This window comes from Cervus canadensis, chromosome X (genome assembly GCF_019320065.1).
Source record: "Cervus canadensis isolate Bull #8, Minnesota chromosome X, ASM1932006v1, whole genome shotgun sequence".
In the NCBI taxonomy this organism is placed as follows: Eukaryota; Metazoa; Chordata; class Mammalia; order Artiodactyla; family Cervidae; genus Cervus; species Cervus canadensis.
Genome location: NC_057419.1, coordinates 76,897,172 through 76,919,534, shown reverse-complemented (window position 1 = coordinate 76,919,534; position 22,363 = coordinate 76,897,172). Strand labels below are relative to the sequence as shown.

At 35.7% G+C, this 22,363-nt stretch overlaps 1 protein-coding gene across 1 annotated transcript in view; it reads left to right on the top strand.

Annotated features, from left to right (window-relative positions):
- Positions 1–4,482: 4,482 nt before the first annotated feature.
- Positions 4,483–22,363, top strand: part of DACH2 (dachshund family transcription factor 2) — a 750,043-nt gene continuing 732,162 nt past the window's right edge. Inside the window, exon 1 of the mRNA XM_043459522.1 lies at positions 4,483–5,143. Within this exon, the coding sequence (XP_043315457.1) occupies positions 4,632–5,143 (512 nt within the window). The 5' untranslated portion in view covers positions 4,483–4,631. The remainder of the gene's footprint in view (positions 5,144–22,363) is intronic.

The window sequence follows — 22,363 nt, the reverse complement described above, 5'->3', positions numbered from 1 at the left end:
GTGGGATTGCTGGGTCATATGGCAGTTCTATTTCCAGTTTTTTAAGGAATCTCCACACTGTTTTCCATAGTGGCTGTACTAGTTTGCATTCCCACCAACAGTGTAAGAGGGTTCCCTTTTCTCCACACCCTCTCCAGCATTTATTGCTTGTAGTCTTTTGGATAGCAGCCATCCTGACTGGCGTGTAATGGTACCTCACCACGACCAAGTGGGCTTTATCCCAGGAATGCAAGGATTCTTCAATATCCGCAAATCAATCAACGTAATACACCACATTAACAAATTGAAAGATAAAAACCATATGATTATCTCAATAGATGCAGAGAAAGCCTTTGACAAAATTCAACACCCAGTCATGATTAAAACTCTCCAAAAAGCAGGAATAGAAGGAACATACCTCAACATTATAAAAGCCATATATGACAAACCCACAGCAAGCATCACCCTCAATGGTGAAAAATTGAAAGCATTCCCCCTGAAATCAGGAACAAGACAAGGGTGCCCACTCTCACCACTACTATTCAACATAGTGTTGGAAGTTTTGGCCACAGCAATCAGAGCAGAAAAAGAAGTAAAAGGAATCCAGATAGGAAAAGAAGAAGTGAAACTCTCACTGTTTGCAGATGACATGATCCTCTACATAGAAAACCCTAAAGACTCTACCAGAAATTCTAGGAACTAATCAATGAATATAGTAAAAGTTGCAGGATATTAAAATTACACACACGAAATCCCTGGCATTCCTATATACTAACAATTGAAAAAACAGAAAGAGAAATTTAAGGAAACAATACATCACCATTGCAACAAAAAGAATAAAATACTTAGGAGTATATCTACCTAAAGAAACAAAAGCCATATACATAGGAAAAATACTATAAAAACACTTGATGAAAGAGGATTCAAAGAGGACACAAACAGATGGAGAAACATACCGTGTTCCTGGATTGGAAGAATCAATATTGTCAAAATGGCTATTCTACCCATAGCAATCTATAGATTCAATGCAATCCCTATCAAGCTACCAACGGTATTTGTCACAGAACTAGACCAAAGAATTTCACAATTTGTATGGAAATACAAAAAACCTCGAATAGCCAAAGTAATCTTGAGGAAGAAGAATGGAACTGGAGGAATCAACCTGCCTGACTTCAGACTCTACTACAAACCACAGTCATCAAGACAGTATGGTACTGGCACAAAGACAGAAATATAGATCAATGGAACAGAATAGAAAGTCCAGAGATAAATCCATGTACCTACAGACACCTTATCTTCCACAAGGAGGCAAGAATATACAATGGAAAAAAGACAATCTCTTTAACAAGTGGTGCTGGGAAAACTGGTCATCCACTTGTAAAAGAATGAAACTAGAACACTTTCTAACACCATACACAAAAATAAACTCAAAATTGATTAAAGATCTAAATGTAAGACCAGAAACTATAAAACTCCTAGAGGAGAACATAGGCAAAACACTCTCCAACATAAATCACAGCAGGATTCTCTATGACCCACCTCCCAGAATATTGGAAATAAAGCAAACTTAAACAAATGGGATCTAATGAAACTTAAAAGCTTTTGCACTACAAAGGAAACTATAAGTAAGGTGAAAAGACAGCCGTCAGATTGGGAGAAAATAATAGCAAATGAAGAAACAGACAAAGGATTAATCTCAAAAATATACAAGCAACTCCTGAAGCTCAATTCCAGAAAAATAAATGACCCAATCAAAAAATGGGCCAAAGAACTAAACAGACATTTCTCCAAGTTTATTTTCTATAAGGCTGCAGATGGGAGGGGATTCAAATAATGAAGTAAAGTATCTTTTGTGTATTTCAAGCGTCCAAGGGACATTAACCCTTCAATGATCAAATGACCAATTTTAGTCTCCAGTATTTCTACTAGAATTTGAACATCAATCTCTGGTGATAATTAAAATACAACTACATATCTGATATATCACATTGAGTATATGACACATTGAGTATATGACATATCTAGTTTGAGCCTTTTCAAAAGTTGTTCACATATGTTTGTTTTTCAGTATTACAAACAGTGATTGCAACCTGACTTCTAATTTTCTTTTTTATATATCAGAATTTAAATTTGAAACATCAAAACATCTCTGCAACATCCTATTCCTGAAAACTCCAAACCACTGTGCAAATAAAAATGATTTGATAATTTAAGTATAGCAATACACAAGAGAGCAGCTTGGTCTTGGGATTTTTAATGCAGTTGGAAAAATTTCTTTAAAAAAAAAAAACCCAAACCCAAAAACACTTCCCTTTTAAAGTCAAACTTACTGATCTTGAAACTCACAGTCACAATCAGTTATCAAAGTTGAATTATTTCAGCACACAGCTTAATAAACATTTCTAAATCAAAAAACTTGTTGAACACAATTGGGATTTATCTTAAAAAAACTTGTAAACACCAACATTTCTGTTAGTGCTTTTCTATTCTTTTTTGAAAACCTCCACCTTTTGTGGAAGTGTTTTCTGCCTGTACTTGTCTTTCTCAATTGTCTCTTTTTGCTCCTCCTTTTCTTTACACAACAGTAGCAAACTAGCAAGACCATTTCAATGTCTTTTACAAGTATTTTGTGGCTGCACCCATTCCAGACTATTATGTTAGAGTCACTTTTCACAGTATTCCAAAAGGAATCATCATAACATCTTACCATTTTGACTCCATACAATTAAAAACTGAAACTTATATAAAGTGACTCAAGGGACAATTCTTATTACTTGGTTGATGAAAAGACAAAAGGAGAAAATGTATAGAAGAGAGAGGCTGATAAATCCAATTTAGGGCATTTATGTATTATTAAGGGCATCCCCGATGGCTCAGTGGTAAAGAATCCACCTGCTCAATGCAGTAGACACCAGTTGGATCCCTGGGTTGGGAAGACCCCCTGGGTCGGGAAGATTTTCCCCCCCACCCCGGAGAAGGAAATGGCAACCCACTCCAGTATTCTTGCCTGGGAAATCCCATGGACAGAGGAGCTTGTCGGGCTACAGTCCCTGGGGTTGCAAAAGAGTCCTACTTACCAACTTAGCGGGGGAAAGCCCGCTTATTCCTACTCTTTGACACTGTAAATACAAGGAGATCGGAATAAAATTCAGTAAGTTCTTAAAATTCTTTACATTCTGTAAGAGCATTGGAGAAGTCGTCTTAGCTGTATCATTGATACCGTTTTGTAAGGAAAGGAAAGCATGGATTTCACTTTCCAAATAACAGCCTCTAGAGGAGAGGACTACAGGAAAGGAAATGGCTTGATATCAAAGAATTGAAAGGTCGACAAGGAGTCTTCAAACAACTTCGCTACAGGGATCTAACCACCATGTGACTGTGGAAAAGACCCCTGCCTTTGCCCTGGAACGTACCTTGCCTAGACATTTTGCTTATTATGAGCTTTACAGTGCGTTTAGGGACACTTGACAAGTGGGGAAGGAGAAATTTTCTGCTACAGTTCAGGACTTGGAGCTCTAATCACTGAAACATCCAAGCCCACGGATGAAGGAAGAAAATGCATTAAAAAGCACAAACCCTTGTTCTTCTCTCATACTCTGTAGTGACTGTCTTGAGTCATAAAGGAGCTTTTCTTATCAATTTTAGCCGAGAATGGGACACGACAATCTTGAAACTAAGGGATGGCTACGCAGAAAGTCGAGTCTGTTCAGGACACCGTGGCGGAAGTTCTGTAGAAAGAGGTGTCGTTCGCCACCCAAATACCAAGTCTCTGCCGTTTTCCAAAATGTTCACAAGCTTTCTGCACCTCCTGATTGTTAATGCGTAGGAGCGGATTAAAAACCCGCAACTGTGATTTGAGTGCGGTATTGGACGCTAGTTCCTCTGTGTACTGGATGTGGGAGAACTTACACCAAGCGCGCCAGGTGGGCAGGAGAAGGCTGTTTACTTCGGAACTCACTGGATTCTTCCCCTTGGAAGTTGGGCAAAGCCGTTTCTTAGCTCCCGCAGAGTTTAGGAACAATGTGCAAATGAATTGGAGCTGTCATCTCCCTTTCCTTGATTGAACCCGGGTGCGGGGTGGCAGCAGATTGGGGCAAGGAACAGTCTGGAATTCCCCTTTGTGTTCCCACCTCGACACTGTTGGGGAGCCGAGGGGAATAGTTCGGTGTCGGAGGCCACTTTGGGAGCTCTGCGTAACAATTGGATGTTCTCTAGTCAGACTGCTAGGCTTGAAGCTGAAGAACTACACTGCCCCCTTCTCCGGGTCCATCCTCATTTACTCGCTGGCCCCTAACTGCCTCAGGTAGTCAGGAGGCTGGCCAGGGAGTCTCCACCTACTCACGGGCGGCAGCCATTCGGCGCGCTCGGGAGCCTAGGGGTTGGGACCCATTGGCTGGGGGGCGCTGCCAGTCTCGGGAGGGGGTGTGGTGGGGGTGGGGTTTCGGGCCGCCGCAGGTCCAGGCAGCTCACTGTTTGCTGGGTGGTGAGTGGGCTAGAGCTTAGCGTTAGCTCCGCTACCGTAGACTTGCAAACAGTTCGGAGCGAGCGCGAGCGAGCCAGAGAGAGTGAGAGAGTGAGGGAGCGGGTAGGAGGGGACCTAGAGGAGACAGGGCGAGAAAGCAAAGGCCTGAAGACCAACGATTTGAGACTGAATGACCATGGCTGTCTCCGCACCTCCGGTAATCTCTGCAACTTCCAGCGGCGCAGGCGTCCCCGGGGGCTTGTTTCGGGCGGAACCCCTGTACTCGACTCCTGGAGAGCCTTCTCGTCTCACCCCCAGTATGATCAACAGTTTCATGGCCAGTAACCACGGCTGCAGCGCCGGGGGTGGAGGGGTCGGTAGTACCAGCGCAGGCAGTAGCAATACCAACACCGAGTGCCGGATGGTCGACATGCATGGGGTAAAGGTGGCTTCCTTCCTGATGGACGGCCAGGAACTGATTTGCCTGCCACAAGTCTTTGATCTCTTCCTCAAACACCTGGTGGGAGGGTTGCATACGGTGTACACCAAGCTGAAGAGACTGGACATATCCCCGGTGGTGTGTACTGTTGAGCAGGTCCGGATCCTCCGCGGGCTGGGGGCCATCCAGCCCGGGGTCAACCGCTGCAAACTCATCACCAGGAAAGACTTCGAAACTTTGTTCACCGATTGCACCAATGCCAGGTGAGATTCTCGTTTCTTAGCTCTCTCTTCCCCCTTCGCCCTCTTGTGCATGTCTCATCCTCTTCCAACTTTGTAGAGTGAGTTTTAACTAGCTTGCTCTACTCTTCAGGCTCTAAGTCGGTGGGAAAAAGGGGACCGGAAAGACTCATTAATTGCCTGTCCCTTCTAGTCCGAGCTCAGGGGCAGAGCTTGGGTCTAAGAAAGTCTCGCACAAACTTCAGTTTGCGGTCCTGTACTGAAAGTTTCCAGCCTTTCGCCCTTATCTTGCTTGGTTTTCTGGCTGCTTGTGATTATTTGTTAATTTCTCTATTTGGTTTTCTTTCCTGCTCATTTGTGGCCATACGGGTCGGATAGATTTTTCTCCTGAACACGGACACCAAGGGCTTTCCGGAGGAGAGGGCTGGCTGAGCTGTAAACTGTGATCCTAAGCTAGCAATCCAGAGCACAGCATTTGGGGGATGCAGAGGGTCGGAAGTCTAGAATCCATCCCAGAGGATGATTCGTTCCCCATCCTGTATGTTTGTTGTGAGAATGCGTTGGTGTGTGATGGTGGTAGTGGTGGTGGTGCTGGTGTGTGTGTCTGTCTGTGAGAGGGAGCCAGAACAAGCTTATGAAGATGAGTGCTCATGCCTGCTGCGCAAAGCTTCCCCGTACACGATACAGGAAAGTCGATGGAGCCTTTTTTTTTTTTTTTTTTTTAAAGAACGATGGCAAGTGCCACTTTCCTGGGATCAACCCTTTGGGTCATCTACAGAGGGCAATGTGGGGCATGAACAGTGGGGCCGGGGCCGGGTGGGGATTGCAATAAAAGTTGGCAGGTTTTCTAGAGAGGATGCTTTCAGCTCTTCCCTCAGGCAAACAGTTGGAAGGATCCCATTCCCCCAAAGAGAGGATTCCCTAAATGATGATGGTCAGCTTCTCTGGTTGTAAATGCACCTCCTTCGTAACACAGCCTAGAAGTACATTGTAGAACAAATATTTATTTGCATATGTCCATAAGCAAATTTTATTCAATGTTTGAGTTTTAAGAAAGTAAACTATATTCAAGATTATTTAACTTTTTAAAGACTTTTAAATTAGTTTTCCTAGTATTTATTCCATCTCTAGTATAGTAATATCTGTTAGGAAAGTACACATTTGGTAGATGTGATTAGCATACAAACCAAATCACCATCACCAAGCTAAAGGGGGCAAAGGTTTTTGTTGTGAAACAGCACTACTGTTTATCATTTTGCAGAAAACATCTGCGGAGGTAGATTTTCTCACAGTGCAACTTTAAATCATAAGATCCCTGGGTTTATGAACCAAAACTAACCCAGTTGACACATCTGCTGTAAAATCCAAACTACTATGTATAGTCAAAGTATACTGACAACTTGTAGACAAACTGTTGCTGACTGCTACAATAAGATAATGCTACAGAACTTACAAGGGGACCTTTTGTTTTTCTTTTTTTCTCTTTGAGCAGTGTTCTCCTGTGTTCTAGCAATTAAGCAGAAACCTATTTATATAAGAACTCTTACCTGAATTATATCTGGGGCTTAAAAACCTGGCTTATTAGATCACATTTTTTTAAGGAAGATAGATGGCCTTAAAACACAAAGGATACCTGTTCCCTCAATAAAAAAAAGCAATTATAGGTTTTAAGAGTAGAAAGGATATTTTATTTTGGCCACAAAGCACTCTACTAATACCCAAACTCAGAGGATTACCAGGGACTTCAGATGAGGGTCATCTAGTTTATTTGTTGTCATTTGAAAAGACTTGAACAATTGACCTGAAAACCTATCTTCTGTCCTCCTCCTTTCTCCCTTTCCTGGTTTCTCTTGCAAATGTCCACTCTTAAAGAGAAATGAACAATTATTACACACAGGAAATTCTACTTTCTTTAATAAATAATTTACATACCCTTGAGCAAAATCTATAATTTTCATTAAAAAATAAATAGATTAACACTTTAATGTGATTTTGATGCTTCCCTCTGTAAATAGAAACTTTAATTTTTATTAGAGCTACTTACTAAAGGGAAAAATAATAAATTTCCCTATATCCAGAGTCAAGTGTTCTTATGCTATTTTTGAACCCTGTTATATGATGTGTTTTAGGTTATTATTTCTATTCAGTTATGTTTTATTTATTCCTTATCAAGCCTTTACAATGCCAACTTTTTTGAGGGCTTAGATTGCTTTTGTGTATGTGCACATGTAAAAGTGATAGATAAATATTAAAAATATAAGAGGAAACATATCTGAAATATGCATGTGCTTCCTCCTGCAGTTTTTCTTTATGAGTATTTTATTTATTACACACATTTTCTATAATTATGTTACAATTGTTGCAATATGTAGTTGAAAAAATTTATGAAATATATTCTATGAATTCAATCTATAAATAAAGATGAGGAAAACTACTAGAAACCCCTATGTTGCAATTTCTAGACAGTAAAGAAATCCTCACAATTTCTGGAAAAAATATAATTAACATTACCACATTTTGTCCTCATAATCATATAGTTTAAAAATTACAAAATATGATAATACTTATAATGGATACCTTATGACTTGAGGTAACATTATTTACAGATGTGTGTACCTTAAATCATTCCTCCCATCTGTGAAATTAGTATTTAAGTAAACATTACTTCCATGACTTTTCTATTCAGTGAAAAGAAAGGTGAAGGATGTAAATAGAAATGAGGCCCAAGAGAGACAAAATAAAATACATGAGATGGAGACAGTAAGAGAAAAGAGATATAGGATATGAGCAGAATGATGCCATAAGATGGAGTGAAAGATGGATCAGAGGAGCTTACAGAGATGCCCAAAGAAGATGAGCAATATGCCAGTGGAGACTTGGCTAAAGAGAATTGTCATTTAGGACTCATGATTTCCTAGCACTTTAAGCTAAAAGGGGGGATAAGTGCAAGGAAGAAGTCTATGTTCAATGAGTGGAAACACCTACATACTACTGTTCTTATTTGAGAAAAGTGATTCACCTTCATCTCCTAATGGATCAATTTCCATACTGTATTGTTGAATGGAAGGCCTGTCTGTAATGGTGTTGTTGGCAATTTTCTTTTCCTACATAATAAACATTTCTGCTTTTCTTTGTCAGATAACTAGGGAAGGATACAAGGCCTGATATAGGATATTTTAATTTGGAATGCTTCCTACACTATTCCAGAACACACAAAATAGACCACTTTAAAACTGGTCATTTTCAGAGACCTTGAGGTGTTGCCACTGAAAATGAATGAGTAAAATACTTACATAATTGTTTCTTTGACAGTACTGAAAGTCACAAAAGTAGCTCAATCAGTGCCTTATATTAACTACTTTTATTAAATAATTATTAAAATATTCAAAGTTCTCTTCCAAGAAAAGAAGTTGGAAAGTAATACCTGCCTCAGCTACTAGAGAATAGAAAGACTGAAACTCTTGACTATTCATTGTTCTATTAAATGTCAGGCTTTACATTGCTGCAGTTGAAAATGGCTATCCAAGTCTTTTTCCTTGATGCCCCTTAGCTTCATAAATTAATTGTAAAGAAGATTATTTTGAGGGTTATTAAGAAAATGATGATTAAAAAGACTCAAACCAAATAGGAAAACTTGTTATCTTGTTTTAGATCTTTGTTTTTTGCAGATAAAGCACTGTATTTATTTTCCATTTCTTGTCCAAGAGAACTTAGAGTGTTAATATTATAGAGTCCAGGCAGATTCAGAAAGCAAATGTCTAAAATATCTCATTTTATGCAATGGATTTTCCTTACTGAATTCTTCAAAGTTTAATGTAGCAGTAAACTATTAAATTAAAAATTGTTATTTAGTAAATGTGAAAAGTCAACCAAAACATTTTAGTGTTATCTCTCTTTATCTACCTATCTATATAAAAGTAACATTGTCAAATTTCATAATCAGGATTTAATTTCATTTGAGGGCCAACTGATTAAATGTTATCCAGTCATTTACATATAGTTAAATGGATGCCTAGACCACAATGTATGACTAAGAAAATATTTTAATGCATTTGGAGACATGATTCAACATATATTCAAATTAATATAATTCAGTTTTTTAATTAAAAATTTAAATGTTCCAGTCATGGTTTATTGTTATTCTGACTGTGTGAACAGAACATAAATGGGCTTCCATTTTAGAATAACTTTATGTGACTTATAATGACTTTTACAACAATTTAAAACTACTACTTTCAAATACTACAGATATTATTTAAAACATTCAATGAGTTTAGCTTTGTATTCACACTTGATGAATATAGTTCATAATCCACAAAGCATAACAACTTTGAAAATATATGTTTTCATTCATTGTAAAGTTAAGCAAAATCAAATTTTTTAAGAACTTGTATCACTTTCCTGGGCTAATATTTTGTATGACTTACATTTTCAGAAATGATAAAAAGGTTTTAGCAATTATTTAGGCAATAAATGCAGACATTTTAATTCATGGGATAATGAGGGGGTAGTCATGTCTGTTAAAAGCAGTCACATAGTCAACAATGCACTGTCTTTTATTAGAGAATGATGTCAATATTATAATTAACGCCATCTACTCATGTGCCAGTCCACAGAACTTCCACGTGTACATTCATTTTAACTTCTGCATAAATAACAACTTTTGTGTTTATCTAATACTTTTGCTGGATTTCATATTTGCCCCAAAACTCATTATTAGGTAATGGATATTACATTAAAGAAATGATACATGATATGATAGAGAATATCTTTGGATATTTATGTATGATTTTAACCTCAGTGTATAGTACATGAACGCTAATAAGTCATTAGGAAGTGATGGTCTTCAGACATTAATGTTTAGATGGTTTCATACAGGAATCCTCTAATACTTGTATAAAATAGCAAGTCTGAATTGTTTGATGCTTTATTAAGTAAACTTATTTTGTCTTAATGAAATCTCTAGATTTTTTAAAAGTGCCTCCAGCAGGCAAATGTAATTGTGAGAAACCCTAATCGTAATACATTATATTTCAGTTGGTAACCTATGTCTACAGTGGTGCTTTATCTGATGCATTTCAAGAAACAAATGATTTAGATTTATCCACTCTATACATTTCAGATATACATTAAAACTGCCCTAATTGACAAAAACTGAAAATATCATGTTTTCAGAGGAAGAACACCAAACCTTTCTCCCCAAAGAAAAACAATTAGGTATTAATGATATTCTTGTTGCATATTCAAAAGGTCTTTGGTAGCATTTTTTTCTTCCTTTTCTTCCCTTTCACCATCTCAACCTGCAAAACTCTTCACTGTCACTTCAGATCACACAATTCTAAAAAGAAAAAACAACATTTAAACACATTTGCTTTGGAAGGGAAATTGAGCATTTGCACCCAATAAGCCTGATTGTGGAACTGCATGCAAATTGTGTTTTGATTTATCTCCTTTACACTTTTTTCCATTTGAATTGATCTTGCATTAATTTCACCAAGCAGCTCTGTGAGGCTGCAGATGTTGCCTTGTGTTTAATAAATCAATGAGACAGATCTGAATGAATCACTTCAGATGGATTCTCTGCTCGGTTTGATGTCTAGATGTTATTCTTAGCTTGTTATCATGACAGATGCATTAATGTTCCCATACACTGCCAGCAATGTCAAAGAGATCGAAGCTTTTAAAGTGGCGGCATCCCTTTTTCCATTTTCTACTTTAGACCAACTAAATTTATTTTATTTTGTTTAGGAATCAGAAAAAAATATCAAACCAATCATAAGTTTCTTCATGGGAAAGATTCTTAATTTTCATGCTATATTAACTCTTCCAAAATGGTGGAAATCAATATCTTAAAACCTAAATATAGGGTAGCTGCTTAGTAAATAGTGCCTCCACATTAATATTTAATCATGGTAGGAAAAATGAGAATAAGTAATATATGATTGGGACACATTGAAAGTGTCACTATAAATAGAATAATGCTGTATCCAAATTGATTACAGAAGGGTGTTAGTTTTTAAATCCTTACTAATAAGCTTCTTGTTGGCTTAATGCAGCTGCAACATACTCTTACCAAGGGATTTAGAACTCCTTCAGGATTTAATATTTCTTTTTAGTAGTAAGGAGACAGCTTGTCCATTGTGTATTCATTATTTCCTCACTTCACAGTGCTGAAAATCTTAGAAAAGTTTATTTTATTTTAGTATATCGCAGCTGTTTATATTTTGGGTAATTGTAAATTAAAAATCATTCAATAACAATAAATGCTACTTTTATAATTTATTTTCTTAAACTATAGAAACACATATGCACACCAAAAGGTACTTTGTATAACTCTAGTGAACTTTGTTACCTACCTGCATTTAGTATCATCACTATCATGTTTTATTTCATTTCATCCATGGCATCATTGCCTTAGTTTTTGTAGAGAAACAATTGTGTTAATTGTTGTGAAATATTTTGAGTTTAATGTTGTCAGTGTTATAACTTTTAAAGTTAATCTCTGATGTTTGAAAATACAGATTTTAGAAAGGATATTCAATTTTTTTTCTTCTTCAACTTTCTGAAGAATGTATATTTTTAAAAATCAACTCTCAGGTAGTTCTCTTTGCAGGCCTTTACAGTATTCTTTCATCACATTTTTACTGTTAGCTTTATTAGAATAGGAAAACAGGAAACTGTTAACTGATACAGTTGAGGTCTCAAATTCTTCAGGACACTTTTATCTGCAGTGTTAGACTAATCTTGGAAGCTTAGGATACATGTTATGATTTGCAGTATGATTTAAAAAGAAGTTTATAAGTAAGTTGAATAAGTTATGGACAAGAGTTAGCTTTTTTTTTTCCATATTTTGCTTAAACTGTGGGAATGTCTTCATTGTGAGGTCTTGCCACATCCTTCTTTAAAGATAAATTTATATATTAGAATTGGTAAAATTATTATAACAAGAATGTGAATGTAAGATGTGATATACATTGATTTATGCAAAATTAAATATAACATAACTAAACAGCAAATGGATACATTTATCACTACCTATAATGATATCCCTAAAATAAAACTAAATTTGTTACATAAAACAAAACCTTGGATTTGCAATAATAATTTCTGAGGCGTTATCTTTAACTTCAGTAATATTTATAGTAAAATTTTAGTAAGCCTGATATCATATACATTTAGGCAACTAATTCACACTTTTTTAATGAATACAGTCATGTACACATACACATTTATTCTTCTCATTAGAATTCTTTGCACAAATTACTGTGCTTAAAAAAAACTAAGTAGTTACATAAAATGTACAATAATAAAAGGACACTAATCCTAAAAATTTAATTCCATTATAAAACCATTTGTAATCATGCCATAAAATTTTCACAAGTATACATATAAAGCTATACAAATCTATTATATGAAATTAAAATGTTTAAATGAAATATATCTGTAAAGAAAGTATGACTTCTTGATATTTTCTTTTAGTGAAAACCCATAGGAGATGTTCTAATACTACTATAAAATGATTCAACTATTTAGATGTATACTACTTGATATCAGCACTAAACCAGTTGACTTTTGATATCTTTTCAAACAGTGTTTATGAAAAATGAGTTGGTAAAAAGAGGGTTTTCCTCCATTCTATCTATAGTTTGTGAATAGAAAGAGGAATACTTAAGTATAGTGATTTATTTTTTTCTTGAATAATCTCAGGACCCATCCAATTGCAATACAAATTTGCATGAGGTGTTCCCCCCCCTCACCCCCATTTAAAGGAATAGCTTAACTTTTTCAGGTGTAATTAATTTTGAAGAGTAATATTTCCTTTCATCTAAGACCCCTGAGGTTGAAACTACTCATATGCGGGTACTATTCTAACTCATTACAATTATTTAGTTTATTAGATCAAATCATGGTGAAAACTTTGTAATTATACTGCTGGAAAAAATATGTAGTACAGGAAAGCTTAAAAAATAATGAACCATTGTATTTTTATTGCTAAATAACCTTTTTATTTTTAAACAAGTTGCTTAATAGTGTATAATGTAGTATGTATGTTAAGGTATAAAACATTCAATTGTAATTGTGTCCAATGATCTTATCAGATTGCTGGCAACTGCTAGCTGGTGACAGCATTTAGTCTACATTTTGTCTATCTGCTATTTATGTGATGTTAAAAAGAAAAAAGTAATATTGATCTGTCTCCAGATTAAAGTTTGAAATGGGCAACAGCCTGAATACAAAGGGCTTTTTTTTTTATGATTTCTCAGCTTGCCATTGATCTCCTAGTTTTATTGCATTCATTATTTATTTAAAGAATTTGCAAGCTAAACATAACGTTAAGCTAGTTTGCACACAGGGACCGCACTTAGGAAATTGAATGGAAATTGCATTAGAGATGAACATCTGTGCTATTTTTCCACTCATGTGTTTATGGGTTTGTATAAAAGGTGTATTGGATTAACAGTTATAACCATTATAGCTTACAGCAATATGATTCAGAGCTTTTAGTTATTTTGGAAGAAGTCTGTCTCTTACTTGCTTATTTAAGAAGTATAGTAATATCATCATAAACAATATTTGGATAAATTTATTTCATAGCACATTTGTTAATGCATTATCTACATTATACATCAATTGTGAGGCTCCTTGTTTTATTGCAATAAAAACATTTTAAAAAATTCAGACTTAATTATCATATAAGACTATACTATCTCTTATTGGCTTTTGACAGTAGGATACATAGGTGCTATTTACACAGTACCTATTTTAAGAATGTTGAGTTTAATGCCATATTAATGCACATCAAATTCACAGAAATGGTATAAAAATTGCAATGTGACCATCCATAAAATGTGATTATATATGTATGTTAGGCCTTGATCCTTCTGAAAGGATAATAAACATTCAGACACTGAGGGCTTGCTCTATATAACACTATAGACAATATGGTGGGATGCTTTATGATACGGTTTCCCCCTTGAATTCAATCCAAAGAATTTTAATTACAAAATCTCAAGAGGAATTCACCTGAAATAGTTCTCTGGAGGACATAAGTTAGACCCTAGTGTGAGTATCTTTATTGAAATATTGTCTTTAATCTGTAGACATTTGGAAAACTTATTCTGTCCACTTAATTACTAGAATTTAAATAAATAAAAACATCTTCACAATAATTTTGATCTCTCATGATTAGATTTGTTGTAATGGAGTGTGTGTGTGTATACAGTATATTCTGTGGTGCCAGGCAGTGTTCTAGGTGAAGAGAGTGAACACCACAGTCTCTTCTCTCATGAAGCTTTTATTCTGGAATCATGCTGTCTTTAGCTTAGGGTATATAAAGCCTATATCCCACCTTTTATATTTGTTAAATTGTGAAATCTTTGAGATTAAAAATTTTTGCCTTACCCATTGTTGAATAATCCTTATATATCTTGTATCTGCCTGTGTGCTATATCAGTAACACTAGATTTTTTTTCAGTCTTTAGAATTATACCAGAAAGGTAGAACTAAAAATAGTTATTAATATATAAATATTTTAGTTTTATGTTTTACTTATGATATAACTATATAAAATCCTCATCAAGAGGAACTGGGAATAAAATACATATTTTCATAAGAATGGCTGCAGTTAATTCATTTTAGTATCTTTTCTCTGACATATAGTATTTTTGCAAGGGGTATGAGTCCTTAAAAATTCATAAAATTAGTTATTCTATGAGACACAAGTTTTTATAATAGAATGTGTAACTGTGGATTAGAAAAACATGGGATTTTTTCCCCCATGTAAAAAAGCTTGCCTTCGTTTATGTTAATTTTAAATAGATGCTCAAGTTTAAGAGTTTGATATGCTTTTACATGTAGTCCTATACAATATGTGCCAAAAATGAAAACAAAGATGAGAAAAAAATATTGATTTTAGTTTATTCAGAGTAAATGGACCCTTACATGTATTACATTTAAACACAAATAACTCTGGAAAATTATAAACATATATAATTAAATGTTAATATTAAGCTTTCTGCCTTGAAAATAGCCTATGATCTGCTAAATTTCTAAATGTATTTTGTAAAAAAGTTTGTGAGTACCCTCGGGGTTTTCACTTGAGGAAGACAAAAGGGGAGTTCATTCATACAAAGAAATTTACTGCATAGTACATTTTATGCACAGTACACAAATTTTTGCTCTCATTTTATAACTCAATTAGAATATTCAATTTGAACACACACATATATATACATACAATATATATAGTGTATATATGTGTGTGTTTGTGTATGTATATGTAATATGTATATATTATATATTTCCAATTCAACCCATTTGTCACTTCACTTCAACAAATATTAAATAAGTTCCTACTATTAGTCTGTACCAGGCTACTTATCAAGGGGAGAGGAGTGATCTTAAGAATTATCCAAATTCTTCATCTCATCTCCAGATTAACTAGGTAGAATTTTATTGTTATATGGTTGACTCTCAGCTAACCTACATTAATGCAAGGAACAGTAAATGATGTATACAATTCAAAATTGTGGAAAATTAACATAACATTAATTAGGCTTTGTAGTACATTATGAAATGTACCTGTATATGAATGTACCTGTATGAAATGGTACCTGTATAAATTTATCTTGCTTATTCTATTATTAAATTGTGTTCACATTTTATAAATATTCACTGGTGGGAAGGAGAGATAGACCAGAAACATACTAAGGTTGGATTCAATCTGAAATTAAATGCTTCATATAGAAAACATCTGAAATGAGCAAAGACATTGAGCTTATATGTCATAGCTAACAGTTGTGTACTGGATCATGTTAGTACTTAATTAAATTAGTATATTTTGTTTGAATTTATTCTTATATTGCCTATGTAAACATTTATCCATTTAATGGGTGCAGTACTCATTATAGCTGTTAGCAGATCAAAACCTGGAAAACTGCATGAGTTCAGTTGTTGGCTTAAACCTTGTTTCCTGTGCTTAGGACCCCTAAACAACCATCTTCCATTTAATAGGGGCTTCCCTTGTGGCTCAGCTGGTAAAGAATCCACCTGCAATGTGGGAGACCTGGGTTCAATCCCTGGGATAGGAAAATCCCCTGGAGAAGGGAAAGGCTACCCACTCCAGTATTCTGGCCTGGAGAATTTCATGGACTGTATGATCCATGGGGTCGCAAAGAGTTGGACACGACTGAGCGACTTTCACTATAAGTTAAATAAACATGGGTTGACATCAGAGGAATCATGGCTTTTGAGTTAAAACACACTGATGAGTATAGTGCTAAATCAAATTTTTGTGAATTGTTTCTACTCTATGATTGGAATAATTAATCGACATTCCACTTGCAGTTTGAAAAATGGAATGCTGTAGTCTTGAGGCTGATCATGTCCTGCAAGAATGGCCATTTTGATCATGGGTACATGTTGAGCATTGTGGTCTCTGAAGAGGGTAATAACTGTTCCAGAGCTTAATTGATACAAGTACTGTAGGATAGCCACTTTCTTGCATTTGATTTGGATTGGTCCTTGTCATATTAGAAGACTGACAGATTTTTGTTATTTTAGGGCCATATTCTTTTTCATGAGGTTGTATGTTTACATAATCTCCATTCTGCCAGAGTCTAAATCTTTTCCTCTTCTTTTTAGTTTAACCCCAGTGAATTGAATAACTGCTCTTCTGTGTATTGTTTCATTTTTTTTCCCCCAAGCGGGCTCTCAGTTTTTAAATGTAAATACAACTCAAGAAATTCAGACTTTTAGATCTTTTTCTATATTAGTGGAAAAAATGTAAAAGTGTCCATCAAAGAAGGGGCCATGGAGCTCAATAGTTTAAAGTTTTCTGTCCAGTTAGGAAGACTCTTGATTTTAAACATAGGAGAACTATATACTTTGGGTCATGCTAGCATTGATATAGTACCATTTAGGCATGAACAAAGGAATGAAGCTAAATAAGGGTGAAGAAAACTTGATGAGAAAATATTTTTCATGGAAATATTGAATGGATCAGGAACTATTAATATTTAGATGACCAATGAGAAGTAGGTAGTATAATGTGGACTGATGAAGGCCTTTCCACAGATCTGTTGAATGAATTATTTCCTTTAATTGCATTCATTTTATTATAGTGGTTTAAGCAGATTCATGAATAGGAACAGAAAGTATAAAAATATTAGCTGTGAGTAAAAATAAAAATGCTATAGACAAAATGTGGAAATGTTATTCTATTTGAGGTGAGCTGGTAGTATTTGAAACCATGAAAGAATATTTGCATATGTGTTGTCACTAAAATAATATTCCTTTATTGCACTAGTAAATGTTACATTAGTTTCTAAAATATTTTATGCAGTGTTCAACTATATTTCCTCTGTAAGTTACCTTACTATTACTGGTCTGTTAGCCTGATTCTAGCTTGCCATAGCACATTTTTGAAACACATGTTGAGTATGAATTTATTAAAAAGGGTTACATTTTGCCTTTGGGTATGTGTGTGAAGTTTTTATGGTATTCAAGATTAAGTTTGTATTTTAGGGAGTAATTTGAACCACTGCATCCAGATTGTTTAATGAACATTAAAATTTGAATTAAAAAACATCAAAGTGGCATTTTTGTAGTTAATAAGTACAGTAAAGTTTACATATTTCCTTCATGCCTTCTCCCTGAAAATATATCTGGAAGTTTAAAATTACTAGCTAAGTGTAATAGTAAAAACTTTACATGTATGTACTGGTTTATAGTTTATATAGTGATTTCATATACATTAGCTCATTTAATCTAATCCTTGGTTTATTTTTATAATTTTGTTGTGAAATTTCTAAATTTTTAATAAACAGATGACTGATCACTGTACAACATGATACTTCTGGGCATCACTTAAATTTCATTTAGACTCTTTTCCCCTCAATGCTAAATCAGCATCATCCATAGTTGTAATGAAACTTACAGTGCTTCTAGGGAATAATAGTAACTTAAATTTGTGCTGAAGTTCACAGGCTGCAAAGCTTAATCATACACTATCTGCATTTATCCTCACAGCAATTCTACAAAGCATGTCATCTGATTGTGAATTTAGGAGAGAAAATTGAAATGTAGGTAAGGAAAATGAATTGCTTAAGGCCATAGAATCTAGTACAGGCAGAGACAGTCCTTGAACCTAAGCTTCTGTTTTATCTCCTCCCTATGTTGTCTCTGAAGTATTAAGTCTTGAGAGACAGACTTGAAAAAAAAAGTTTTGTTTGGGTGTGGATTGTTGCAGATAGTCAGGAAATTATGGAAAAACTAGTGGTGGGAAATAGAGAAAAACTAGTAGGAAAGAGAAGCATACATAGGAGCTTCCCTAGAATGTCTTCAGGGCATGTGCTTGATGGAACATACTGACTTTTATTGATGTTTTCAGAAATATAGTAACTGAATTCCCTCTGTGGAGACTCAGTTCCATATACATGTACAGAAAGATTTGGGGAATCAACAAAAACTTAACATTTTGAATGGAAAATGAAAGGAATAGTAATTCAAGAAAGTGTGTAGAAATAGCAATAGTTCATCAAAGCATAAAATTGAAAGAATTTATGAAGGTGGGATCTATTAATAGTTACTAAAATACGATATGAATTGTCTCTTGTGTCCAAAATACTATGCTAGCATCAGTGGCTAAGTTCAGAGAGATTTAAATCTTACCATAGAGACAAGGCATAAACACATAAAAAAGATTACTAGTTGTTCATTCATTCATCAAATAGCTGTTGAGTGTCTATTCTGTGTCAAACATTCTTCTAGGTGCTTGGGATATATTTGTTAAAAATAAAGATTCTGTCCCTGAGAAGAGGATTATATTCTAGGTATGGATGCGTGTAGGTGGCTCAGTCGCTAAGTTGTGTCTGACTCTTTGCGACTGCATGGACTGTAGCCTTCCAGGCTCCTCTATCCATGGGATTCTCCAGGCAAGAATACTGGAGTGGGTTGCCATTCCCTTCTCCAGGGGATCTTCTCAACCCAGGGATTGAACCCATATCTCCTGCACTGGCAGGTGGATTTTTTATACTGAGCCACCTGGTAGTGTGGATGAGGAAGACAATAAACAGTATGCATAATAAAGAAGTAAATTATACTGTATGTTAGAAGGTGGTAAGTGCTATGGAAAACATAGAGCAAATAGAGCAAAATAAGGATATGGCAGGCAGGATTGGAGTTGGTTGCTGTTCTAAATAGAATGGGTGTTATAGGCCTCATTGAGAACATGAACTTTGTTCACAGAGGGGTGTTAGCCTAGCCAAATCTGAGGAAAGTGTCTCAGGCTGAGAAAACAGTTTGACCAAAAGCCCTAAAACATGGCTTTGGCTACTAGCATGGCTAGTAGGTTTGAGGAATAGTAAGGAGGCTAGTTTGGCTGGAGTGAAGTGATTGAGGGGAATAGTAAGAACAAGATCTAAATGGTAATGTTGGGAGGGGGTTATATAGGACCTTTTAGGACATTTTGAGGACTCTAAATGAAATGCGGAGTCACTGCAGAGTTTTGAGCATGGCTATCACATGACTTGACCTAGGTTTCTAAATGATGACTAGCTACTAGATTGAGAACAGGTTTCAAGTTGGGGCAAGGTGGAAGCAGTTATGATGCTACTGCAGTGAACAAGGAGAGAGATGGTGGTGGCTTAGACCATTGTGATAGAGTATAGATAGAATTGGTCAGATTCTGGTTACGTTTTGAAAATAAAACCAACAGAATTTCCTGACTGAGCTAAGAACTAGACACTGAGTGTGAGCAAAAGAAGAGTCACAGAAAACTCCCAAGATTGTGGTCTGAGCAACTGGAAGGATGAGTTTTCCATCATTTGTGAAGGGGAAGGCTGTATGTGGAGCAGGTTTGGGGAGAAAGTTCAGGTGTTCAGATTTATATGTGTTAGTTTTTAGATACATTTTAGCCTTTTCAGCCTTTTAGAGTAGTCATTGGGTATATATATATATATACATATATGTATATATATATGTATGTATATGTATATACATATACATACCTATGCATATACATATATGTATATATATCTGTGTGTGTGTGTATATGTATATATGTAAAGTCTGGTGTTTGAAAGAAATATCTAAACAGGAAATACAAATTTTGGACAGGAGTGACTCTACATAGAAAAAAGAAGAGTTTCAAGTACTAAGTAAGTTCTGGGTCTCACCAAGATAAAGAGATTAGGGAAAAGAGAAATTAACAAAAGCCTAAGAAGGAACATGCAGTGAAGTAGGAGGAAAACCAAGGGAGAATCATGTTCTTGAAAGCTAAGTGCAAAAAATGTATCAAAAAGGAGGCGGTGATCAACCATATCAAATGCTGTTGATAAGCCAAAAGCCATGACTGAACATTGGCCATTGGATATAGCAATGGAAGTCATTGGTGAGCTTTATGAGAACAGTTTTAGTAGAATAATAAGAATGAAAAGTCTAAGTGATGTGTTTAGGAGAGATCAGGAGGAGGTGAGTTGGAAGCAGTGTATAGATAATTGTTTCCTGGTGGGAAGGAGTAGCTTGAGAGTAGGGAAGAATGAAATAAGAGTGGAGTAGGAAATGGCAACGCACTCCACTATTGTTGCCTGGAAAAGTCTATGGACAGAGCAGCCTGACAGGCTACAGCTCATGGGATTGCAAAGAGTAGACACAACTGAGCAGCAGAGCACAAACAAGGGCCCACCTTAATCCAGATTGATCTCATCTCAAAATCCACAATCACATGTACAAAGATTGTTTTTCCAAATCAGGTCCTCTTTGTAGGTTCTGGGGGTTACAACTTGGGCATACCTTTGGGGCCACTATTAAGCCTGCTGCAGTCTGGTAAGAAAAAAAAAAAAAAGAAAAAGAATGAAATAAGAGGTTATAGCATGTGCTATTATGAATAATACATTAGAAATTAAGAAAAATGATGTTGTAGGAGAGTAGTATTGAAGTGATATTCTTTTTTTAAAAAGGGAATATTTATTAATTTTATTTTTGGCTGCACTGGGTCTTTGTTGCTTTGCTTGGGCTTTTTCTAGTTGCCTCGAGCGGAGGCTACTCTGTAGTTGTGGTGCGGGCTTCTCATTGAGGTAGCTTCTCCTATTGCAGAGCATGGGCTCTAGGGCATGCTGGCTTTAGTAATTGCAGGGAGTGGGCTCCAGAGCATGAAGGATTCAGTAGTCGTGATGCACGGGTTTGGTTGCCCTGCAGCATGTGGGATTTTCCCAGACCAGGGATCTCAACCTGTGTCCCCTGCCTTGGCAGGCGGATTCTTAACCACTGGATCACCAGAGAAGTCCCCGAAGTGATATTCTTGAATAGGAGAGAGCAGATAGGATCTAGTGCACAAGCAGAGGCATTGGGTTTAGGTAGGAGCAAGGTTAGTGTATTTCCATTAACAGATGGTGGAGAGGTTGGTTGCTCTGGTTTAAGGACTCCATGAAAGTCCTTTTCTGATTCAATTTTCCCAGTGAAGTGGGAAACAAGTCATTTGTTAAGAATGAGGATTGGAAAGGAAGTTTTGGAGATTTGAGGAGAAAGACAAAATGTGAAATAGCCATTTATATGAGTAGGAGAGTAAACTACTTAAAAGTTTAGTATGATTGCCAGGCCATATTAAATGCCCACTGAGGTTTCTGATCATAAATTCAAAATGGCCAGTATGGTTGTGTATTTTATTTCCACCATATAGAGCTTCATCAGTCCTGCTGCAAAGGAAAATAATTGAATTTAATAAGAACTGTGGTTTTGCTAAGTTGTATGAGTGTGCAGGAGAGTTGAGGCTTTATGCAAAAAGTGATTATAATGAATGGCAACAAGTTTTAAACTGGTAAGGAAAAAATAGGATTTCAATAAAGTGAGATACAGTGAAAGGCTGGTAATATCAATGAATTGGAGGTTTCAAAAAGAGGTCAAATAATTTTTGGAGTTGAAGTACTAGAAGGAATGAACAGAAGTAGTGGTGGTCAGAGGGTAGGATGCCTGAGATTAAGAATATAGAGGAGTTGAAATTACTGGTAACTACAGAATTTAGGGTATAGCCATGAGCATGAGTGACAGAGTAAAGAGAACAAGATCTTTGAAGGAGAGGAGTGTTGGTCATGTCATCTGTCAGTCATGTCATCAAAACTGAAAGGCTAGAGTGTTGGTCATGTCATCTATGTATACATTGTTCATTGAAATTGCTAAGGATTAAGACAGGAGTCTTGATGTATTTCAAATTTTGTAGTACATATAGTAATGCTACTAGAGTATGCT